Here is a 19,874-nt window from a genome sequence, read left to right on the forward strand (position 1 = left end):
GGTTCTACCCATTAAAAACATAGACTATAATCAGACTGGTGGGAATGTTTCATCTCTTCTTTTGAGTGTTACAAGTTAAAAACGTAACTGCAGGAACTATGGATTTCTTCTTGTACTGCTGTGTTTGTAGATATTGCATTTGAGTTCAATCTCATTACATGGTTAGTCCATTTAAATCAACCAAGCATCAGCTTGGCATGGTTGAAATTAGATTCAGATTAGATTCTGCCTCAGTACTGTGCATCTAAACAGGCAAAACAAGGAAGCTGTCTAAAAATAACATCATAACTATTGCGGAATTATCTACTAACTTTAGGTATGTCTGAATTCTGAAAGAGCTTAGTGCTAGAATAGAGCAGTTTTAAGACAGTCTTATTTTTTTCCTTTTCAGGAAATGTGCACTGTTGAAGAACCCAACGAAGAGTTCACATCTAGACACAGCTTAGAATGGAAGTTCCTATTCTTGGATCACAGGTGCAGTTCCTTCTGTGTAGTAGCAATAGCAGCTGAATCACAGTGGTGGCTGTAGTATTTGGAGTTCACTAATCTGCATTAACTGCTCATAGCTTCTGTTGGGTTTAATTTTTTAATTTTCTTTGGAGCATATACTGTAAACAAGAAAGCTTATATAATTAATTCTGATTTGTTAGAGATGTGTGTGAAAATAACATTGATTTTTCTTTTTATTAATTAGGGCACCTCCAATAATAGGTTATCTTCCATTTGAAGTTTTGGGAACATCAGGCTATGATTATTATCATGTGGATGATCTAGATAATCTGGCAAAATGTCATGAACATTGTGAGTACAACCAAGACACTAAAAGGAGCAAAGTTGTTAAATTGATCACCTGTTCTGGTGAAATTTTGTGGTATTTTGAATGAAGTGTCTTCACTCCCATTCGTTTTACAATATTATACCGCTGTTCCATATCTTCTTTTCTTTTGATTCAGAACTACAAAACAGATTTAACTTTATTTTACAATTGTGGGGTTTCATTGTGGTAAATTGGAGTGCACAGCTCTTTGACTAATACTTCTCCAGTTCTTCCAGTCGCATTTAAAAGGCTTTATAATGTTGAATAAGTGCAAAAGCTGGTGGAAAATTTTTGAACCTGTACTTGGTCATTGTCTTAATCCTGGATTTAGACATGGGTTTGGGCTATATGAACCTGGGAAATAATGTTCTTTTAATGTAATTGGAGTATTTACAACCCGGCAAGACAGTAAACTTTGTTCTTCATCTTTATAGTAATGCAATATGGGAAAGGGAAGTCATGTTACTACAGATTCCTTACAAAGGGACAGCAATGGATTTGGCTGCAAACTCACTACTATATCACGTATCACCAGTGGAATTCCAGGCCAGAGTTTATTGTCTGTACGCACACTGTTGTAAGGTAGGTTATTTCTTAAAGTAATCCTAGTGGTATGAGAGCTATCTTGATGGTATTTTGGAGGTAGAGAAATTATAGCAGTGTGAAGAATCACTGGAGAACTTCTTGAGATACTTTGTAAGCAAGATGGGTTAGAGGAGTTTGGTCTTTGAGGTGCATTTTTTACATCATCTCATGATATAGCGGTTATCTTTGATTTGTTCTTCTAGTTATGCAGAAGTTAGAGCAGAAAGACGACGAGAACTTGGTATTGAGGAATCTCTCCCAGAGATAACAGCAGATAAAGTGAGTATTTTATATAACCTTATATTACATCTTCACATACTAAAAATAGTATGCAAGCAAATATATAGCAGCAAATAGTGTTTTGTCCCCAAAAAAGTAATTATTTGTTCTCTAAATAATGTGACTATTGAAAATTATCAAGGCAGTCTAGAAAAATTGTTTAACTCTGCCTGTAACACCCTTATATTTTCAGGAATTAATGTGCATGTAGTTATAACAGGTCTAACACCCATAAGTTTTTATTAAGATCTGATTTCTGCAGTGTTAGATTTCTAAATAAATGGTCTCCCTTACTTGATGTACCCATAATCTGAAAACCAAGATCAACACACCAAGAAGGAATTCACAATAGGAAAGTAGAAGCTCTTTAATTGTGTGACTCTATCTAACTTCTTAAAAGTATACAAAATTTGTCTTGAATTAATGTCCTTGGGAGCTCAATGAATCTTATCAGCTTGTGGAGATGATCTGACATGTTTTACTCTGACAGTTCAGAGATGTTTTCCTTTGGCGGTTTCACAAGTTTAATCTGTCAGTGCTCCTAATGGAACAAACTCATCCTTTCTCAGAAGAATAAGCAGTTCACTCATTACATTGTTGTTCAGAGTGAAATGAGTGGCTACAGAAGGAGCTCAGCTCAGTAGTCAGTTTGTGGCCTAAGTCTGCATGCATTTTGGTTTCTGGGTTTATATAGCTTTGGCTTCCAAAGATAAAAGCCTCAAATGGAAACAGAGCTTACAGCCATCAAACTTCTGCATGGTAACCTGTGTAAGGGTGTCGATTAGAAACAAAAAGGTCTGAGATATTTTCTAACAGAAATATGCATTGTGCTGGATTAGATAAATATTTGGTTTTTATGTGTGTCTCTTCAGAGTCAGGACTCTGGGTCTGACAATCACATAAACACAGTGAGTCTCAAAGAAGCACTGGAAAGGTTTGATACCAGCCCCACACCTTCTGCTTCCTCCAGGAGTTCAAGAAAATCTTCACATACTGCAGTATCGGATCATTCATGTAAGCACCAGCTATTGAAAACAAAATTGCTTTCCTTATGAGGGCTTTCTCTACTTAATTTTATTAAATGCATAACTGGCAGTTAATAATTATTTTATGAGAAGTGTGCTGGTGAAAATACCCTTTGTGATGGTTCAGAGATCTGCAGACTACTCTGAAAAAGACTTTTTACTTCTAGAGTACAGTATCAGACACTAGTACACCCTATTTCAATCCATCCGACTGGTGGATAGTCAGGGGAAAAAAAAAATAGAGTCCAAGCCTTTACAGTTTTTTTATTCATTAAAAGCTTCCTGTAATTAGATTATTGCGTTACAGAATTGAGATAGCAATTAAGATGTTTCTTTCTGTTCTATCTCTCAACATTGTCAGCAACACCAACTAAAATGACAGTGGACACTAGCACTCCTCCAAGGCAAGGCTTATCTGGTCATGAAAAGACTGCACAAAGAAGATCATCTCTGAGCAGTCAGGTAACTTCAGAGAAGAATGTTGTACTTTACAGTGGAGTTCACCTTTAAAAGCTATTATTAAATCCATATAAGCTTTATTTCTTCTAAAAACATAGTTTAAACTTTTAGAGTTTTTCTTAGAATAAATGTCTTAGAATTGCATCATCAGTATTGATGTAGTAGATTTTAAAGGGATACAATAATTAAGCATATATGTATTTAGGTTTTGTCATTAGGATTTGAAGAATGTGAAGAAATCTCTGCTTTCATTCACACGGAACTTTTTTCTGTGATTCTGGATTTTTAATACACACACACACACATATATATGTGTAAAATTGCCAATGTAAATGCTATGTATGTCCCTGTAGAGAACTCAAACAAATTTATGACTAGGAATATTAGTGAATACTTCCATATCCTTTCTGAAATCTTGGTAGTATGAGAAATTGTCATACCTCATGTACTTGGTGCATGTTTTCCTGTTGAAATAATACATTCACTTCATAAACAGAATGCTTATTAAATATGCATTACAATATTATATATATCAATATATCTAGATTTCTTTTAATATAGAAATATAATATATAATTTTTCTAAAAATATTTAGTTTAAGAATAAATCAAAGGTGTCAAGTTCCAAACTTGTTGGAATTGAGACTTCTGAAATACTTGTTGTAATTTCTGTTTTTCTGCTTGTATATATTTTTAGCAGTAGAAAAATTATGTATATATTATGTAGATAATAAATTGCTTTTGTTTTCTTAATTCTCTAATAACTAAGGTTAGATATTTCAGGAAACAATTTACTATAGTTTCTATTATATGTTCATGTAATGCTGTTTTGAATTTGACTCTTTAAAGAAATACTTCATGTCAAATATGAAGCTCATTCTCTTATGATTATGCAACAATTTTTTTAATCCTAGTCTTTAAGCTCACAGTCTCTCGGACAACCAGTAACACAGCCAGCAATATCTCAGCCTGCAACTTTACAGCTTCAGTCTGGAATGACTCAGGTATGGATTAACTCAATTTATTATTTATTATTTTTAAGCAGTCTTGTTCTCCTGCAGTAATGGGCCACCTGTGGCTTGAGTGGATGCACTGTTCACTGAGAGAAAAACAGTTTGGATAGCCAGGCCCAGAGAGTGGTGGTGAATGGAGTTAGATCCACCCGGCAGCCAGTCACTAGTGGGGTTCCAGAGGGCTCAGTACTGGGGCCAGTCCAGTTTCATATATTTATTGCTGATATGGACAAAAGGGTTGAGGTCACATCAGTGAGTTTGCAGATGACACCCTGTTGTGTGAGAGGGTTGAGGGTTGATCTGCTGGAGAGCAGGGAGGCTCTGCCGGGGATCTGGAGAGGCTAAGAAGTTGAGTCTTTAGTGCCAAATTATTCTCTCGAAATGAGCAAATTCTGTAATTTGACACTTTTGCTTTAGTTTTTTCTTCCTGTTATTTGTATGGATATAGTTTTTCGGCCTTGTGCATTAGCAGCATAGATATAAAAACAGTTAAAGCTAAAATATTTTAGGGCATGAATTTAAAAATCCATCAACCCAGCTGGCAGCTTTCAGGCATATGCTTATAACACAGGGCTGCTTGGTCTGTGAAATGCTTCTGTGTAATAAGAACAGGATATATTCCTCAGACATCTGCTATAGGCCCCAAGTCAGTATAACCTTCTGATATACTGACATGGGGCCTATAGCAGATGTCTGAGGAAAAACAGAAGTGGCTAATAGTTTCTCTATGGGCTCAGCCTTCAGCTTTTTGTGACTGAGGGTATTCCCAAGTTGTTTGTGTGTTTTAGCTCTGGGTGAATATTTTTTTCTAAACCGGCACAATTATAATTTTTAACATGAGAGAGCTTTAACATCTACAGTACCATGTCAATTACTAAGGCTAGACACACACTTACACATGTTTGTGATTTGGACATCAGTCAGTTTCTTGTGCTGTGGAATTCTTTTAGTTCACCAATTCTCGTACATCAGCTAAATGTTGATTCTGCTTCTGTGATGTTTTCATACGCATTAATTGGTTCTCAGATTGTGGTTTATTACTAATTTGAAGAGCGATGCTTGATTTATTTGCTTCTGTGGAGGACTGTACTTATCTCTTGTGAATAAAATGTAATTTTTGCTCAGCTTTTAATTTATTGATTGCACTACAGCCTGTGTTTCAGTTTTCAGCTCAGTTGGGAGCTATGCAGCATCTAAAGGACCAGCTAGAGCAAAGAACTCGCATGATAGAGGCAAATATTCATCGGCAGCAGGAAGAGTTGCGTAAGATCCAGGAGCAGCTTCAAATTGTTCATGGTCAAGGACTCCAGGTGAGTTATTGTATCACTTACAGGTTTCATCTGTAGAGAATTTAGACATCTGAAATGTGTCTTGGGCACCTAATTCCACAACATGATCCTCCATATTCCCAGTCAGCTGCCATCTGAGCCATATATGTCTAAACTCCAGTATCTGAAGCTGCTGTTCCAGAGGTACCTGATGTTTTGCTTTCAAATGTATCTGGAAATGCCCCAGTGTTGAGCAGGTCAAGCCTAGCTTATCACTTAACCTAAATAAATGTAAAAGGATGGAGTGGTCATTCATTCTTGCAAAGTTTTGCAGCCATTAGAATATTAATCCAAAATCTGCAAGATCTGTTTTTCCCTTTTAGCTCTGAGGATGTTAAATCTGTGTTTCTTTGCTTAAATTGTCCTATCAGGCTGAATGGCTCTACTTTGCATGGTAAACTTGAAGGAGTTACTGAGCCAGAAAGACTGAGGTCTGGAGGGTGCATTACTCAGTCTAGCAGCTGAGTACATGATTTCTGATTTTTTTTTTTCACCAGTATATATTTTTCTGTTTTTGTCATTGTCTTTTCAGCAGCTATGCCTGGAAGAAAAGAATTACCCTATTAGGTTTTTCTAGTTAAAAGACCCAAACTAAAAAAAAAACCCGATCACCTCAAACTAAGATATATTTTAAGGAAATAATTTAATATTTTCAGTCTGGATTGTGACTAAAGAATAGAAAAAATACTTCCTGGAAGTATTGAGAATGTTGCCTAAATTCTGTTGGAAGAGTAGGAGTTTCTGGCGTGTGCCATTTTCAGTTGTGTGGTATTTAGTGTAAACATGCCAGCAGTAGACTGCCTTATTCATATCTCAAAAGGAGAGATTCAGAGCTCTCCTTTCAATGCAGTGTGGAGGGACCTTGTTCAGGAATGTGAAAACTAGAAAAAATACTTCAGTGATACACATTCTGCCTTGTTGTAGACTTGGGCCTAACTTTTTGTAAAGAACATAATATTTTTGTGCTGAATTCTGTTTATTACAACAGTGTTGGAAAGTTCAGTACAATCATTAAGATTTCCTGTTTGTCAGGGAAGATTACATTCTTGATGCTATGCCTGGGTCTACTAATTCAGAGATTTTCTTCATCTGATTTAGTGTTACTGAGGAATGTCCTACAAAAAGGAAGTGTCATTTCAAATATGTTTTGTCTTTAGATAGTTGTAGACCACATTACTGGTTAGTCTCTAAATGGTGCTTTTTCTTTAAGAATAAATATTGAATGTTAATGTTTAGGACTCTGGAAATTAGGATTCTGATTCTTACCAGATAGAGTTGAGTCTCTGAATACTGACCTTATAACTTGTGGAATTTTTTAAGATGTTCTTGCAGCAGTCAGCTTCTGGACTCAACTTTGGTTCTGTGCAGCTTCCTTCTGGAAATTCTTCAACTGTTCAGCAACTTACACCAATAAACATGCAAGGTCAAGTTGCTCAGACTAATCAGACTCAAAGTGGGATGAACACGGGCCATATAAATACTGCACATATGATACAGCAGCAGCCTTTGCAGAGTACTGCAACACAGGTAAAATTCTGTTACTCAATTTGGATTGAATATTTGCTCGAAACCACATCTGAAACACAACAGCTTCCCTGACATTCCCCTGTTACGAATGAGTGTTTGAGATTGCTTAAAAAATCATTGGCAAGGGTATCAGCAAAAGCCTGATTTAATATTAAGTGGTAGCACGACAAAGTTTGTTGGCAAGATTCACTCTACTACTTACTGGACAGTTAAGGCACAATAAGGAAAAATCAGGCAGCAACAAAACCAAAGAAAATCCAGGCAATCAAAACAGAAGTGAACTGAGAACTGTCTGGAGGTGTGTATATGTATGTGTGTGTGTGTGTGTTTCGGTGCATGTGACAAAAGGACTGTGGGGGCAGAGATACAAAGGAACATGGCCTAAAAGCTTAACAGCATTCACCTTATACATTAAATGTAACAATGTTACAAACAAATAGCTCTTAACTTATACCATAAACTTAACCTTGACAATTCAGCTGAGGCATAACAGTCAACAGCATGTATCACCACAGAGGCTGTTTCTTCATGCTAAATACTTCCAATGTGTTTGACCATTATGTGTATGAAGACTCCATAAACATCTAATCTCTGTACCCTTTTCCACATTCTATACTTCTTCTTGAAATTTGTGAAAAGGCAGACTAGTGATGCATTTTACCATCTCAGCAGTAGGCTGGTTCCAAATTTTCAAATAAGAAATTCTTGACATTATGTGCACATTTTACTCTAAGCTGGGCACAGAGATGCTAAAGGAGTAAAAAGATAATTTTGAATGAAAGTATGCAAATAGCTGAAAAATTTATAAAAAAAAATATAACCTGAACAGAAAAAGAGGTTAATGTAAGATAGATGTCCAAGGTCAAGTCTCATCTCTAAATCCTCAGTCAGTAGAAATACTTGTGTAATTTGAATGAAGAATTCATTTGAATAGAAAAAAACCTGGTGGTTTTAAAGTATGGACTGTGACAGTGAGGAGAACAGCTGTAGTACCTGGCTATTTTCAACTTACTATCTCAAAATTTCTTTCCAGCATAATCAACAAAATGTACTTAGTGGACACAATCAACAGTCTTCTCTTGCCAGTCAGTCGCAGAACACAGTCTCAGCACCTTTGTACAACACTATGGTGATTTCTCAGCCAACAGCAGGAAATGTGGTGCAGGTTCCCTCTAGCTTATCACAGAACAGCAACCAGAATGCTGCTGCAGTAACCACTTTTACACAGGACAGACAAATCAGGTAAATCTTCAAGACCTGTATTTAAGATGACTTTTTATAACAGCATGCATATGCAGCTGCACCATATACAAAAGGAACTATAATAGCATTAAAAAGATCATGTGATTTGTATTTCAATGGTATGGATACAACCCTTGAAATTAAACTGATCAAAGTAACATGTTTGCAGGCTTATCAAAACCCATGTTGTTATAGCAAAATATGGCTTTGAGAAATCTGCTTTTCTCAAGTGTATGTGGTGCTTCATATATTTTTTTTTTCCTGAAGAGACTCCAAATGTCTTTTTCTATTAACAGATTTTCTCAAGGTCAGCAACTTGTAACAAAACTTGTCACGGCCCCAGTAGCATGTGGAGCAGTAATGGTACCAAGTACTATGTTTATGGGACAGGTGGTGACAGCTTATCCCACTTTTGCTGCCCAACAGCAGCAGACACAGACTTTGTCAATAACACAACAGCAGCAGCAGCAGCAGCAACAGCAGCAAAGTCAGCAGGACCATCAGCAGCAGCTCACCACAGTGCAACAACCAGCTCAGTCACAGCTGACCCAGCACCCCCAGCAGTTCCTACAGGTAATGAATGTAGAGCTGTCTACAGATTTTCCCAAGTCCTGGCACTTTCAGCATTGCTAGGTTATCCAGGGGTGCTTTACCTGAAAACAAAGCATTTAAATGGTAACCTGTGACTAAGCCAAATGCATGAGGTAAGTTTATTCTGTAGCAGTTCTCTAAAATCCTGTTACTTAGAGGAGAGGTGATCTTTCCTGCAGTGTTATTCCATGCATTGTCCTGTCTTACATCTTGTTCCCTTTGAATTGCTGCTCTTGATTGACTGTAGGATGAAAAAACCAGATGTTTCCTTTAAAACAGTTTATGTTTTCTTTCACTAACTTTGCATGTTAATGCAGTGAGGTATGAGAGATGATGGTTGGTCTAGAAAGCAGCACACAGCCCAAAGCAAGACATGTCCCAGTAATATGAGGCATGAAATTCTGTCTGGGCTGCAGGGGAGGCTGAGCAGCAAGCAACATTTTAAGCAGAGAGTAGGGAAGAACCTTGTTTTAGTGGAGAAAGAAGAGAGATTGGGTCAAAAGAGAAGGAAGACAAACCCAAGGAGTTTAGAAATAGGAAATATCTAAAAGAAACAGAAGGTAGAAGGAATTGATGGGGAAATCTGTTGCCATTTGTTGATTCCAATTAATTACTGGAACATGCATCACCCAGCATCTGGAGTTGGTAAAGGAGATGTAGGGGTGGCTAGAACACTAGAGAGGCTGTTTAGCAGGTTGGTAGTGTCTGTGTCTCTGTTTCTGAGTTTAAGTTTATACAATTTTGACTTAATTCTGGTGAAACAGATATGTGAGATATGAAGACCTCAAAGGTCTGTGCCTACTCTAGAATTTCACTCTAGGCGAAAGCCCAGTATTTTTAATATAAACTATTTAAGTGCTAGAATTTGAAGTGAAGTAAATATTCTTTAAAAAGGACAAAAGTGCCTTTTCTACTTCTGTTCACTGGGGCATCTTACAGTCTGATTGTGTAGGTGCAGCAGTTGATGTACTTTACTCTCTGCTGCAGAGCATTTCAGGATTGAGATGTCCTAGTGCATTTGTACCCATCCTTCATTGTTCTTATTCAGTAATCTTTTTTTTGTTATAAGAAGAATACTGTTAAAACCAAGTACCATTTCCCACAGTAATAAGTCTCCTTCAGAGGGGATGTTGGGATCTGCAAATGCACCATTTTCTTTGACTGTGCATTTTGTCTGTGGGGAATAAATGTGAGCTGTGCCAAATCATGCACTATTTTTTCATTTGGCTGCAATGACAGCTACCTACACTTACTCAAATAGATTCTTTACTCCCTGCTATGCTTTTGTGGTGTGAAATGAAGACTAATTGCCATGTATTCCTACCTATCACCACAGAAATTCCAGAGACCAATTACAGCTGCTTTATTAATTGTTCAGATGCGCTGGTTAAATGTATTAGTATGAACAAATCTTTGCATTGTTTGCTGAGCTTAACTGGCCAAATCTGAAGTTTATTTTGACTGAACCCTTATAAAAAGTTAAAAAGCAGCTGGGCCCATGTTTCTCAGTGCAGCAGGAAAAAATAATTTTTTTTTATTTTCATGTTTTAGACATCCAGGTTACTTCATGGAAATCAGTCAGCTCAGCTTATTCTCTCTGCTGCTTTCCCACTACAACAAAGCACTTTCACGCAGTCCCACCACCAGCAGCATCAGTCTCAGCAGCAGCAGCAGCAGCTGTCACGACACAGAACTGACAAGATGACTGATCCTTCCAAAGTTCAGCCACAGTAGTGTGGGCGCTGCCTCTTTTTGAAGCAAACTGCCAGGAGGGGCTGCCCCACAAACAGTTGCACTGAAGCTACAGAGGTAACAGTATGAAGGCTTTCTAGCACTGTGGTGTTGAGATCTACTTCTAACTTCTGGAATCTGTTAAGAAAAACCACAAGATGATGATGGGGACATGGCCAACTTTGAGCGTTGCCCCAGTTTCTGTGTTCTAAAGGATTTGCTGCCATGTTGTAATTTGTCCAGGTGAAATCTCCAAATGTGACTGAAAAGAGAGTGATGCTGAAAATATTGGTATTTTTATCAATCCTGTACATTTTTAAAGTATTAAAACGGACATGGAGCAATTGTTTTGAATTAGCAGGAAAAAATGCCAGAAATATAGTCCAAAAACCATCTAATTTTTTTTCAGATGATTACAGGACAGTAAATATTTTGAAAATGTTGTGTGAAATCCAGTTCTCTGTTGTACAGATGCTGTAAAATATTGTGTATATGTCTGCATAAAAGGAGAAAGAGCAAAATATTTTATATGATGCATGAAAATGTAATCTGTTATTTGTAGGTTTGAATATGTTTCCCTAAATTCTCACGCCATGCTCAGACTAATGTTTTCCTCTGTTCTACCCTTTTGTTTACAACATGATGCATCATTATTTTCACCCTTAATGTGGGCACAAGTCTCTTGTTTGTGCTTTGTCTGTGATGTCAGGGTTTGTTTGGTGAGGTATAGTGTGTTGGTTAGTTGACTGCTTGAAGTTAAATTATTGATGAAGCTGTTTGAACTGGTGATCATGCATCAGTGTTCAGGACATTCAGATTCATAAATATCATCCATCATTTCATAATGAATTCATCATTTTATTTGAAAAATAGGAATTTGCACTGCTTTCTTGCGGATGGTTTGGAATTTTATTCCCCAAAGCTATCTTTTGATATAGTTCATAGTTGGAAATATTTATGTAAAAGGTTTAAAAAAAATGACAGTAATTTTCAAGAATGTTTCAGTTATAGGAGTAATTTGCACAAAAATATATTTACATTTAATAACCTTTTGGGCACTTTTTAACCACTTTCTCTGTGGTGAGAATTGTAACTTGTTAAACCATGTTGGAATCTTTTTATTCTCCTTCAAAAATTAGTCAGAACTAATTCAGGGTCATTTTAACAACAACAACAAAACCCATAGTGCCTTGATTTTAATTCAGGTGATAATGTTGAACATCTTGAATTACAGTGTCTTGAATCTGTAACCATTTTCAATTTTGAAGTCTTAGCACATTGTCAACCAAACTTGTGTATCTACTTCATAGATATTTCTGTATTGTGTTAATTTTAACAGTGGTCTGAGTTGAGACCATGAATATTTTTGACTGGTACTCCCCCTCAGACAGTAGCCAGAAATACAGTCTCAAAAATCTCAGATCTTTAAGGTAATACTCTTAAAAAAAAAAGAAAAAAATAAAGCAAACCTTAAAAGACAGGACTCCGTTTGCAGAAGGAAAAATAATAAGCTGATTTTTTAAAATCGTTTTTGGAAGCATTTAAAGTGTGTTTTGGGGGAGACCATGATTGCATTTAACACTACCAGTTATTGATTTAAGAGCTATCACTGAACTAAGACTTCAGAAGGCAACTTCACTTTATAAAGAAAATAAAAAGTTCCAACAGATATGTGCTATTTAAGTAAACGTTGGTAGGTTTTTATGGTACTAGTTTTTGGAAACCAGAACTTGAGAGGAAAATTAACAAATGCTGATAGATCTGATAATTAATTAGAAACAAAAACCAGTAAAAGCAGTTAAAACTAGTGCTAGGGAGAGAAAGCTGGATTAATCTTGAATACTAGGGAGGAGTTGAATGAATGTAACAAATGGTGATGGTCTGTTTTGTACTGTGGAACAGTTTGATTGTATTACTGGATGAACCAAACCCGCAGGAGGTAATGCCAGTTTAGCCAAGCCTTTGATGCCGTTGGTTACGTTTTGGGGCCAGCCTTTGCCTCTGCACGTGTCCCAGCATTAGACCTTTGTTATTCCCCAGTCATAAAGCAAGTGCTTGGCACCAAAAAGCCAAGCAGTGAACAAGGAAGGAGAGTGTGAGAAACACAGTACCAAAGAGAATCCGATTGCTCTCTGCTCCAAAAAGCCTATTGCAACCTGGAGCAAGGAACAGATGCCAATACCAAACATAGCAAGAAACACTTTCCCTTCTTTAAAGGGATTTCTGGCATTCTTCAGACTGGGATAATTGTCAGAGACTTGTTTCTCTAAAGTTCTATGTAAAGAAATCCTGCCTTGCTCTGCTATCCCTACCACTCCATTCCACCTGTTTCTATATGAAGCTGCATTGACTAGAGGGCTGTGCTATCACTTCTCTGCCTAATGGAAAATAGGTTATACACAAATTTCTTTAACCAATTACAATAAAAATATAGTGCTAAAAAATAAAACTGGGAGAGCTTTAATAGTGCTGTTAGAACTACTGAATAATGGTAAAATAGGTGTATTAAGCTATTATACTGAGAATTACAGAAATTAGAGATACCAGCCAGACAGTTAATGGTGCAGCTTTTTATATAAAAAAATTCAGCTTTTCTTCCCATTCTCCCCTCCCCAGATACTCTGGTGTGCTGCTACAGGTCTGTCAGTAAAAAGGCTAAACTAGGAGAGAGAAATTAGATTATGGGATATCGTGGCTGCTGAAAGAGAGTAGAGAAACATATGCTTTGATCAAGAAGCTTTTTGTAGCCTCAGAGAGAGGTCATTCAATTACAGAACTGCCAGCTAGTAGAGAAAGGATAGAAGATGGAGAAATTCTAAGGAACTGGAAAAATACACATTTGAAGAATTCCTGATGTGAATCAGGCAAACTTTACAAAGGCAAGTGTGTAGGACTTAGTCCAGATTGTGTGCAAGTATGGAGATGCTTTGTTCACAAGTAGTGACTAAAAAGTGTATATTTAACAGGTCTGCAGCTTTTCCTGTTGCTGAATCAGTTCCTGAACTGTCCTTGAGCTTTAGTGAGAAGAGGACCAGGCTGTTGCCTCTTTCTTAATCAGCCTTTTGCTTCTGCCTGACTCATTTACTACAGACTTACTTGCAACATCCTGGTAAATAGCACGACAGTGAGTGCTATCATGCTGCAGGTTCTGGAGCAGAAGTGTTGCAGAATGACTCTGACAGAAGGGAAGGGGTCTGTTAAGGGGAGGATTGTGAAGAAATGGGCTGGTGATACATAGTGGCGTGAAGAGGATGGCATTTGCATGGAGTTTAGGAGATAGACATTGTCTGCAATGGGTGAGGCTTTGAAGAAAAGTGTCTGGGATAACTTCAGAGAGAAAAAAGAATATAGCTATTTTTATATTATATTTAATATATATTATATTTGTATATAAATATGAAAGGATTCTAGTAGGAGCTCTCCATATGCCTTCCACTTCATCTAGAAGGTTTACCTTCTGCACTATGGTTCCAGTGTGTCACCACCTTCTGTGGGCATCTTGCCCACTGCCAAACACCAAAATTAGTAACCCAGCATCCTTACAAGAAATAAGTTTCATTTCAGCTTTATGTAAAAATGAATAAAGTAAAGATATATCAGGCAGTTTTTCACAGGAAAAAGAAATTATCTTAAGACTTAAATAGCACTTTCTCTTTTTGGTTGGGTTTTTTTTTTTTTTTTGAGTAATAACAAGCACTTTACTGAAAAGACTATTTGAAAAACAGTTTATTTCTTTAGTCAGTGAAACTGTTAAAAAGGGGGCGCAACAAGGAATAACATGTAAAACTGTCAAGAGAGACATTTCTGGAAAATGTTTCTTTATTATGGTGATCCTTGAGGTTTAAAGTGCAGGATTAAAAAGGCTTCTAAAACTAGTTGCCTTTGTGTTTTATATGGCCAGGGGAAGGGATTAGGGATGATAGCTTCCTTGGAAGGAGGCTTTTTAGTTGCACAGTTGCCTATGAGAGAGAATCATCTGGAGGCTCGTTTGCCTGCTCAGTAATTCTAAGTGTCCCTTAGGATTATAAATTGTGTGAAAATGTTATGAAGGTTTAAAGATGTGGCCTTTTTCAAATGTTAAAGTCGATTCAAGAATCATTTATATTTTCAGAGATTTAACCCAGGTATTGTTATGAGTGTTTTAAATGTCACGGCATCAGGAGATGTCAAACGTGTCAGATTCATAAGCTTCTCTATTTGAAATAATTATTAAAATTAGATGTACAGTCAGAGGGCTGGAAAATGGTTATTTTGATTAAAAGGGAAAAGAGACTAGTTTTAATAATTAACCTTTTATTTTTTTACTTATCCCTGGTGGAAAAAAATTGAAGAGAATGAAATTAATTTGGATTAAAAAAGACATATTTAAACAAATCATAGTAGATGAGACAGCTGTGAGAGAACATTTGAAATTGTCTTGGTTGTCCATGAGACCGGGTAGTTGCTTTTTCACTACCATGATTTTTAACACTACATTCCTTGTCTTTTTCTTTTTTTGTCTTTTTTAAACAGGTGATTTTAAACTCTGTGATATTTCATGCTATGCCATCTGCATGAATTTTGCCAGCATGATATGCTATATTCAAAGAAAGTATACCTAAATAAAAAGGAAGGGGGGGGAACAAAACACTGTGTCTGAAAAAAACATTTTATGGCCTAATAACAGAGACCCCAGCTATGACTGAGAGATGCTGCATTAATAGACAATCAATCAATGGGTAATTATTTATGAAACACTTTTGGGAATGGTCTTAAAGATGTAACTGCTTTGAAAGCAGTTGGTGAGCTGTCTTTTTCTAACAAGAAAGGTAAAAAATATTTATTTTCAAATATATCAGATTGACTTTTGAGTTTTTAAGCAGTGTTGATTTCACAGTGTCTTGGGTTTCAGCTTTGTTTTGTATTTTTTTAACTGGCATTAGATTTATATACGTAAAAGAAAACAAACAGAAAAACCCTAGTGCCGTTCATATTGACGTCAGGAAATGTAGATACAGTTCCCTGGTGTTCATGTGACCATTACTAACTGTCAATTTTTTAACTGAATAAATGTAACTCATTTAAAATTTTGCTTTCTGTAGCTTCTAAGGTTCTAGAGGTTTTTTTCTGAGTTGCTTGATGTCAGTTTTATCCAAGTTTCACAGTGAAGCGCTCTTACCCTTCCCACGACTGTACCAAAGGCACTCTCTCTCCCCCACCCACAGAACTGACTTGTGAGAAGTTGCTTGATGTCACTTTTATCTTCTCTCCCCTACCCAGACAAATGACTTGTGAGATTTCAGTAAAATGCATACTGTATTTTTTCCTTGTCTTCTCTCTGTATCTCTTTATAAACTGATGCCCCACTCTAAAGGCTAGAGACCTCTGATTTGTGTATTTACATTACTGCCTTGGCATTTACTCACACAGCACTTGATTGAGTGTGCACAAGTTAAAACTGCTTTCATACCCTCATGTCTACAGCTCCTGGTCTTGCCAAAGGATGGAGAGCACTGCAGCAGGTTTGGTTGGGCAGAGCCCTTCCCTCATGTTCTCTCATGGGCAAAACATGCCTCTCTAAATTGGTGCCACTCCCCTGTCGGGGTATTTCTTCTGCTGGTGAAATGTCAAAGAGCAATATTTTAAAAGGAGGAGAGGTGGTCTGAAATGTTGGCTGTGCCACCGAGCAAGGAAGCAGAGACTTGCATTTAGCTGCAGCCACAACTTGTTTGAGAGGATGTAGCTCCTGCCTGGAAGAGCTGTATGATAATATGTAACCTGTCAGGGTGGTGCGACCCTCTTTTCACTGATCAAAGTGTAAACATTAATAATTCCAAATTAATTAAATGTTCAGGGAAAGGAGGGTGGGAAGAAAATAGTGTAATTGAAACGGAATGCCTGGAGAAAATTATAAATACAGTTAGCCATTTTTTACAGTCTGCAGTACTTTCTTTTTCTGTAATATCTTCCTCCCAGAGGAGGATACTGATCTTTTGCTTTTGAGAATTAAATAATACTTGTGCAAGCTGTAAATTACTTCTATATGCCATAGGGCCCCTGTTCCCCAGGAGTGAAACAAAATCAGCTGTAGAAGTGCTGTAGCTGTAGTTAAGAACTGTCACCACCCATCAGTGATAAGATTGAGAGCATGTAGCAAGCAAGATTGTCAATTTTCTTAAAATCGATCTTTGGAAAGAGCAGTACATTTTTCTGTAAACTTATCATGAAGAAGAGTGCTAATTACAACTGCTGCCACACCTGTAGCAATTCTTTTAAATGGTATTTTGCTGTCATGCAAGCTTGAAAACAAAACCCACGTTTATAAGAGAATGAAGCTGTTAAGTACTTGTAAAGATTAGCAGTCCAAAGGTTGGTTGTACTTCTGACTCAGGCATTAGTGATATAAATTCCAGATTTCAGCTGTTTGAGGGTAACAAAACAGCAAGAGCCTTACTAGTGTTCTTTGTAGCACAAGCTGTCACTGTCAGACCCTTTGCAAGTACATTCCCTTGGGAAGGAAAAGGAAGTAATCCCAAAGAAACATACAGCTATCCTAGTGCCCAGGTCAATGGGAAATGCTGCAGAAATGACCCTGCGTCTCCCTTAGCAGAAGCCTGTAGCTGCAACTTGCCAAGGGTGCTGACTTCAGGGGCCATACAAGGTCATCTCTGGAAAAATGCCACATCAGTACAGCAAGTGCCATTACATCATTATTTCCATGGCTCTGGAAATTAAGAATAACTCAGATTATATTAGGATGAAACAGTCTGATCCTCTTGATTTAAGATGGGATTTTGTTTTTTACATACACAGTATCTGGGACAAACATGGAAATACACTGAACTACCAACCTCTTTCTAGAAACAAAACCGCTCCCGTAAATCCGATGGCAGCGTTCCAGAGCCAGCCTGGGCAGTAGGGGCAGCTGAGGTGAGGGAGAGCCTGTATGGCAGCAGGCTGCCTCTTGCAGTGCTCAGGGAACACACACAGCCTCTCTCTCACTTCCAGGTCTTCCAGCTTGGTGTCTCACTCAGATCTCAAAGCAGCAAGCCCAGGCACCAGCCCAGCACACACACACCTGCTGGCCTTGCCCTAGCAGAGCGGGTTTGCTGGTGATCTGGTCCTGTACTTTGGTTCAACAGGGTTCCTTTGAAAAACTTTGTCCTGGATGGAAGATTAGTTTACTTTAGTCTTGGCTTATTGCACTTTGCCATATACAGAGTAATGAGACAGGCTTTAGCTAAGAATTGGGAATAGCACCTTTGAAAATAACAACCACAAGCTTTTCTCATCGTAAACATCTCAGTTGATGTGAGAATTTTCCATCCCAGTAGAACTGACCATCATCTCCATTTGACTCCTATTGTGTGGAAGTGAGGAATTGCTGGCAGTGTGCACTCACAAACCTCTGCTGGTGCCATGTGCAGGCAGAGCTGTAAAATTCCTGTTTTGGATGCTGCTTTTGAGGTTCCTTTGGCAGCAACTGCAATCAGCTGCATCTCACCCCAGCAGGGAGAGCAGCAGGATGCATGGAAACCTGTGGTGGATAGTTGCCTGTTTCCCATGTTGTAGACACAATAGTTTGCAGAGCCTTCCCTTCAGCACTTGAGCTCTCACTCACTGCATTTCACATTCTCCAGCTACAAAAGAACAAGAAAGCACACAGGATTGTGGCAATCGAGGCTTCAGCTGGTTACATTATATATAAATGCCCATACACTCTATATTGCTTATATCTCAAGTATCCAGGTATTTTGAGACAGAACAGCAGCACACCCCTCTCGCTGGCAATGTGCTACAACAAGAAGTCTGATAAAAACTGCTAAAATCCAGCCCCTGCACCAGCCAAGAGGTGAGAGCTGGCCAGGGTGCAAGTCCTTTGAGACACTGTGGAGGGACAAGGCCAAGTCTGTGCTGGAAACTGCACAGCAGACACAGCACTGCTAAGAATATGTCACTGGATCCCTCCATCACCTTCAACAGTCTTTCCTTATGTTCCAACTCAATTCTTTAAACTGTGAAAAATTCCAAGAGGCACTCGACAATGTTAAATCACTGTCACCAGTAGCAACTACTGAAGAACCTTTCAAAGCTTTTACTAAAATTTCACAAGCTATCTAATTTCATGCTAGACTTCCAACAAGTCAGTGTTCATGCTTAAAAAAATAAAAATCAAAAAGCTGCTCTAGCAGCACTATTCAAACTAACCTGCCTAGCTGGTCTTTGAGAGCAGCCAAATACATTGCTATGACTGGGCAAAAGCAGTACTTAGCATCTGTGTAAGGTCATAATAGTAAAATACAGATGTGCATGTTGCAGAGATTTGTTCTGCAAATTAATGCTTACCTCTACATGCAAACTCTTGAAGAGCTTCCTTCTTCTGTTGATCCTGTGATCCTAACTTTTCATATAAAAAATAGCATTAAGCAGCACACATAAACTTTGGGAAGCTTCTACAATTAGAGCATGGGTTGGCTTTTTTCTACATGGCAAACTGGGTTGGCTCTTTGGATTTTCAGAAAAAAAATCCTGTGTCTTTTCCCAACTACATTTAAAAAGAAAAATCAGGTGGCACCACAGTTACCCTGCCTGAGAGGGATCTGTATGAACGTCCAGTGGCACTTCTGATTAACATAACAAGAAGTTATGTTAATACAAACAGAAGTTTAGGCTCTTCCCAAGGCAGATCCCTGTTCCTGCCTTGTTTTAACATGAGCTCTGCTACAAATGCACTCCCTACAGGAGGTGAAAGTCATCATGTACAGTGTGGGTCCTTAGACTGTGGGAAAGAAGAGGCTACAGCTTTGGCTACAAAGTTTGCTTCAAAAGAAAACAAAAAAGCCAAACAAACAACACACCTTAAAACAACCCAAAAAAACCCCAAACCACCAAACCATACAGTTCCTTTGGGCCAAGACATGAACATGTAGACCTGCAGCCCAAAATGGCAGCCTGTTTTCATACCACTGTGCGTGCCTGGCATTGCAGTGCTGTGGTCTTAAGGGGTTTTCTGGAAAGAGAAACCTAAGAGAAGGATTAGGGGCTGTTCTGTTTCTGATCTACAAATGGAATGGTCAAATCTATAATGCCCCATTCGTACTTCAGCTTCACAAAAGGGCAGGTTCATAATATTAGAAACCATGGCTACTATCTTCCAAGACTGCTGTAAGGCAGATCTTAGTGGGTTATAAAGGCTCAGAATCCAAATCATCATTGGAGAGCAGAGATAAGCATGCATTTCTACAATCCAGTTGTAGAAATGCATGTGCTCAACATTTTCAAAGGCTTCCTAACGCTGG

At 37.9% G+C, this 19,874-nt stretch overlaps 1 protein-coding gene and 1 long non-coding RNA gene across 4 annotated transcripts in view; one reads left to right on the plus strand and one right to left on the minus strand.

Annotated features, from left to right (window-relative positions):
* The window catches only part of CLOCK (clock circadian regulator), a 63,561-nt gene extending 47,613 nt beyond the window's left edge, over positions 1–15,948 (plus strand). For 2 of the 3 annotated variants that reach the window (XM_063157255.1, XM_063157254.1), the window contains exons 13-24: positions 392–474; positions 695–801; positions 1,252–1,399; positions 1,606–1,681; positions 2,554–2,695; positions 3,068–3,168; positions 4,079–4,168; positions 5,329–5,487; positions 6,826–7,032; positions 8,066–8,274; positions 8,571–8,847; positions 10,417–15,948. In XM_063157255.1, coding sequence (XP_063013325.1) covers positions 392–474; positions 695–801; positions 1,252–1,399; positions 1,606–1,681; positions 2,554–2,695; positions 3,068–3,168; positions 4,079–4,168; positions 5,329–5,487; positions 6,826–7,032; positions 8,066–8,274; positions 8,571–8,847; positions 10,417–10,599 — 1,782 coding nt within the window. In that variant the 3' untranslated portion in view covers positions 10,600–15,948. The remainder of the gene's footprint in view (positions 1–391; positions 475–694; positions 802–1,251; positions 1,400–1,605; positions 1,682–2,553; positions 2,696–3,067; positions 3,169–4,078; positions 4,169–5,328; positions 5,488–6,825; positions 7,033–8,065; positions 8,275–8,570; positions 8,848–10,416) is intronic. The other variant, XM_063157256.1, reaches the window with a different exon arrangement.
* On the minus strand, positions 15,171–19,819 carry LOC134418656 (uncharacterized). The gene is made up of 2 exons (XR_010027836.1): positions 18,922–19,819; positions 15,171–18,215 (listed from the first exon to the last, which is right to left on the minus strand). It is a non-coding gene; the product is annotated as an uncharacterized LOC134418656 (long non-coding RNA).
* Between the last annotated feature and the right edge of the window lie 55 nt (positions 19,820–19,874).

This window comes from Melospiza melodia, chromosome 5 (genome assembly GCF_035770615.1).
Source record: "Melospiza melodia melodia isolate bMelMel2 chromosome 5, bMelMel2.pri, whole genome shotgun sequence".
Taxonomy (NCBI): domain Eukaryota; kingdom Metazoa; phylum Chordata; class Aves; order Passeriformes; family Passerellidae; genus Melospiza; species Melospiza melodia.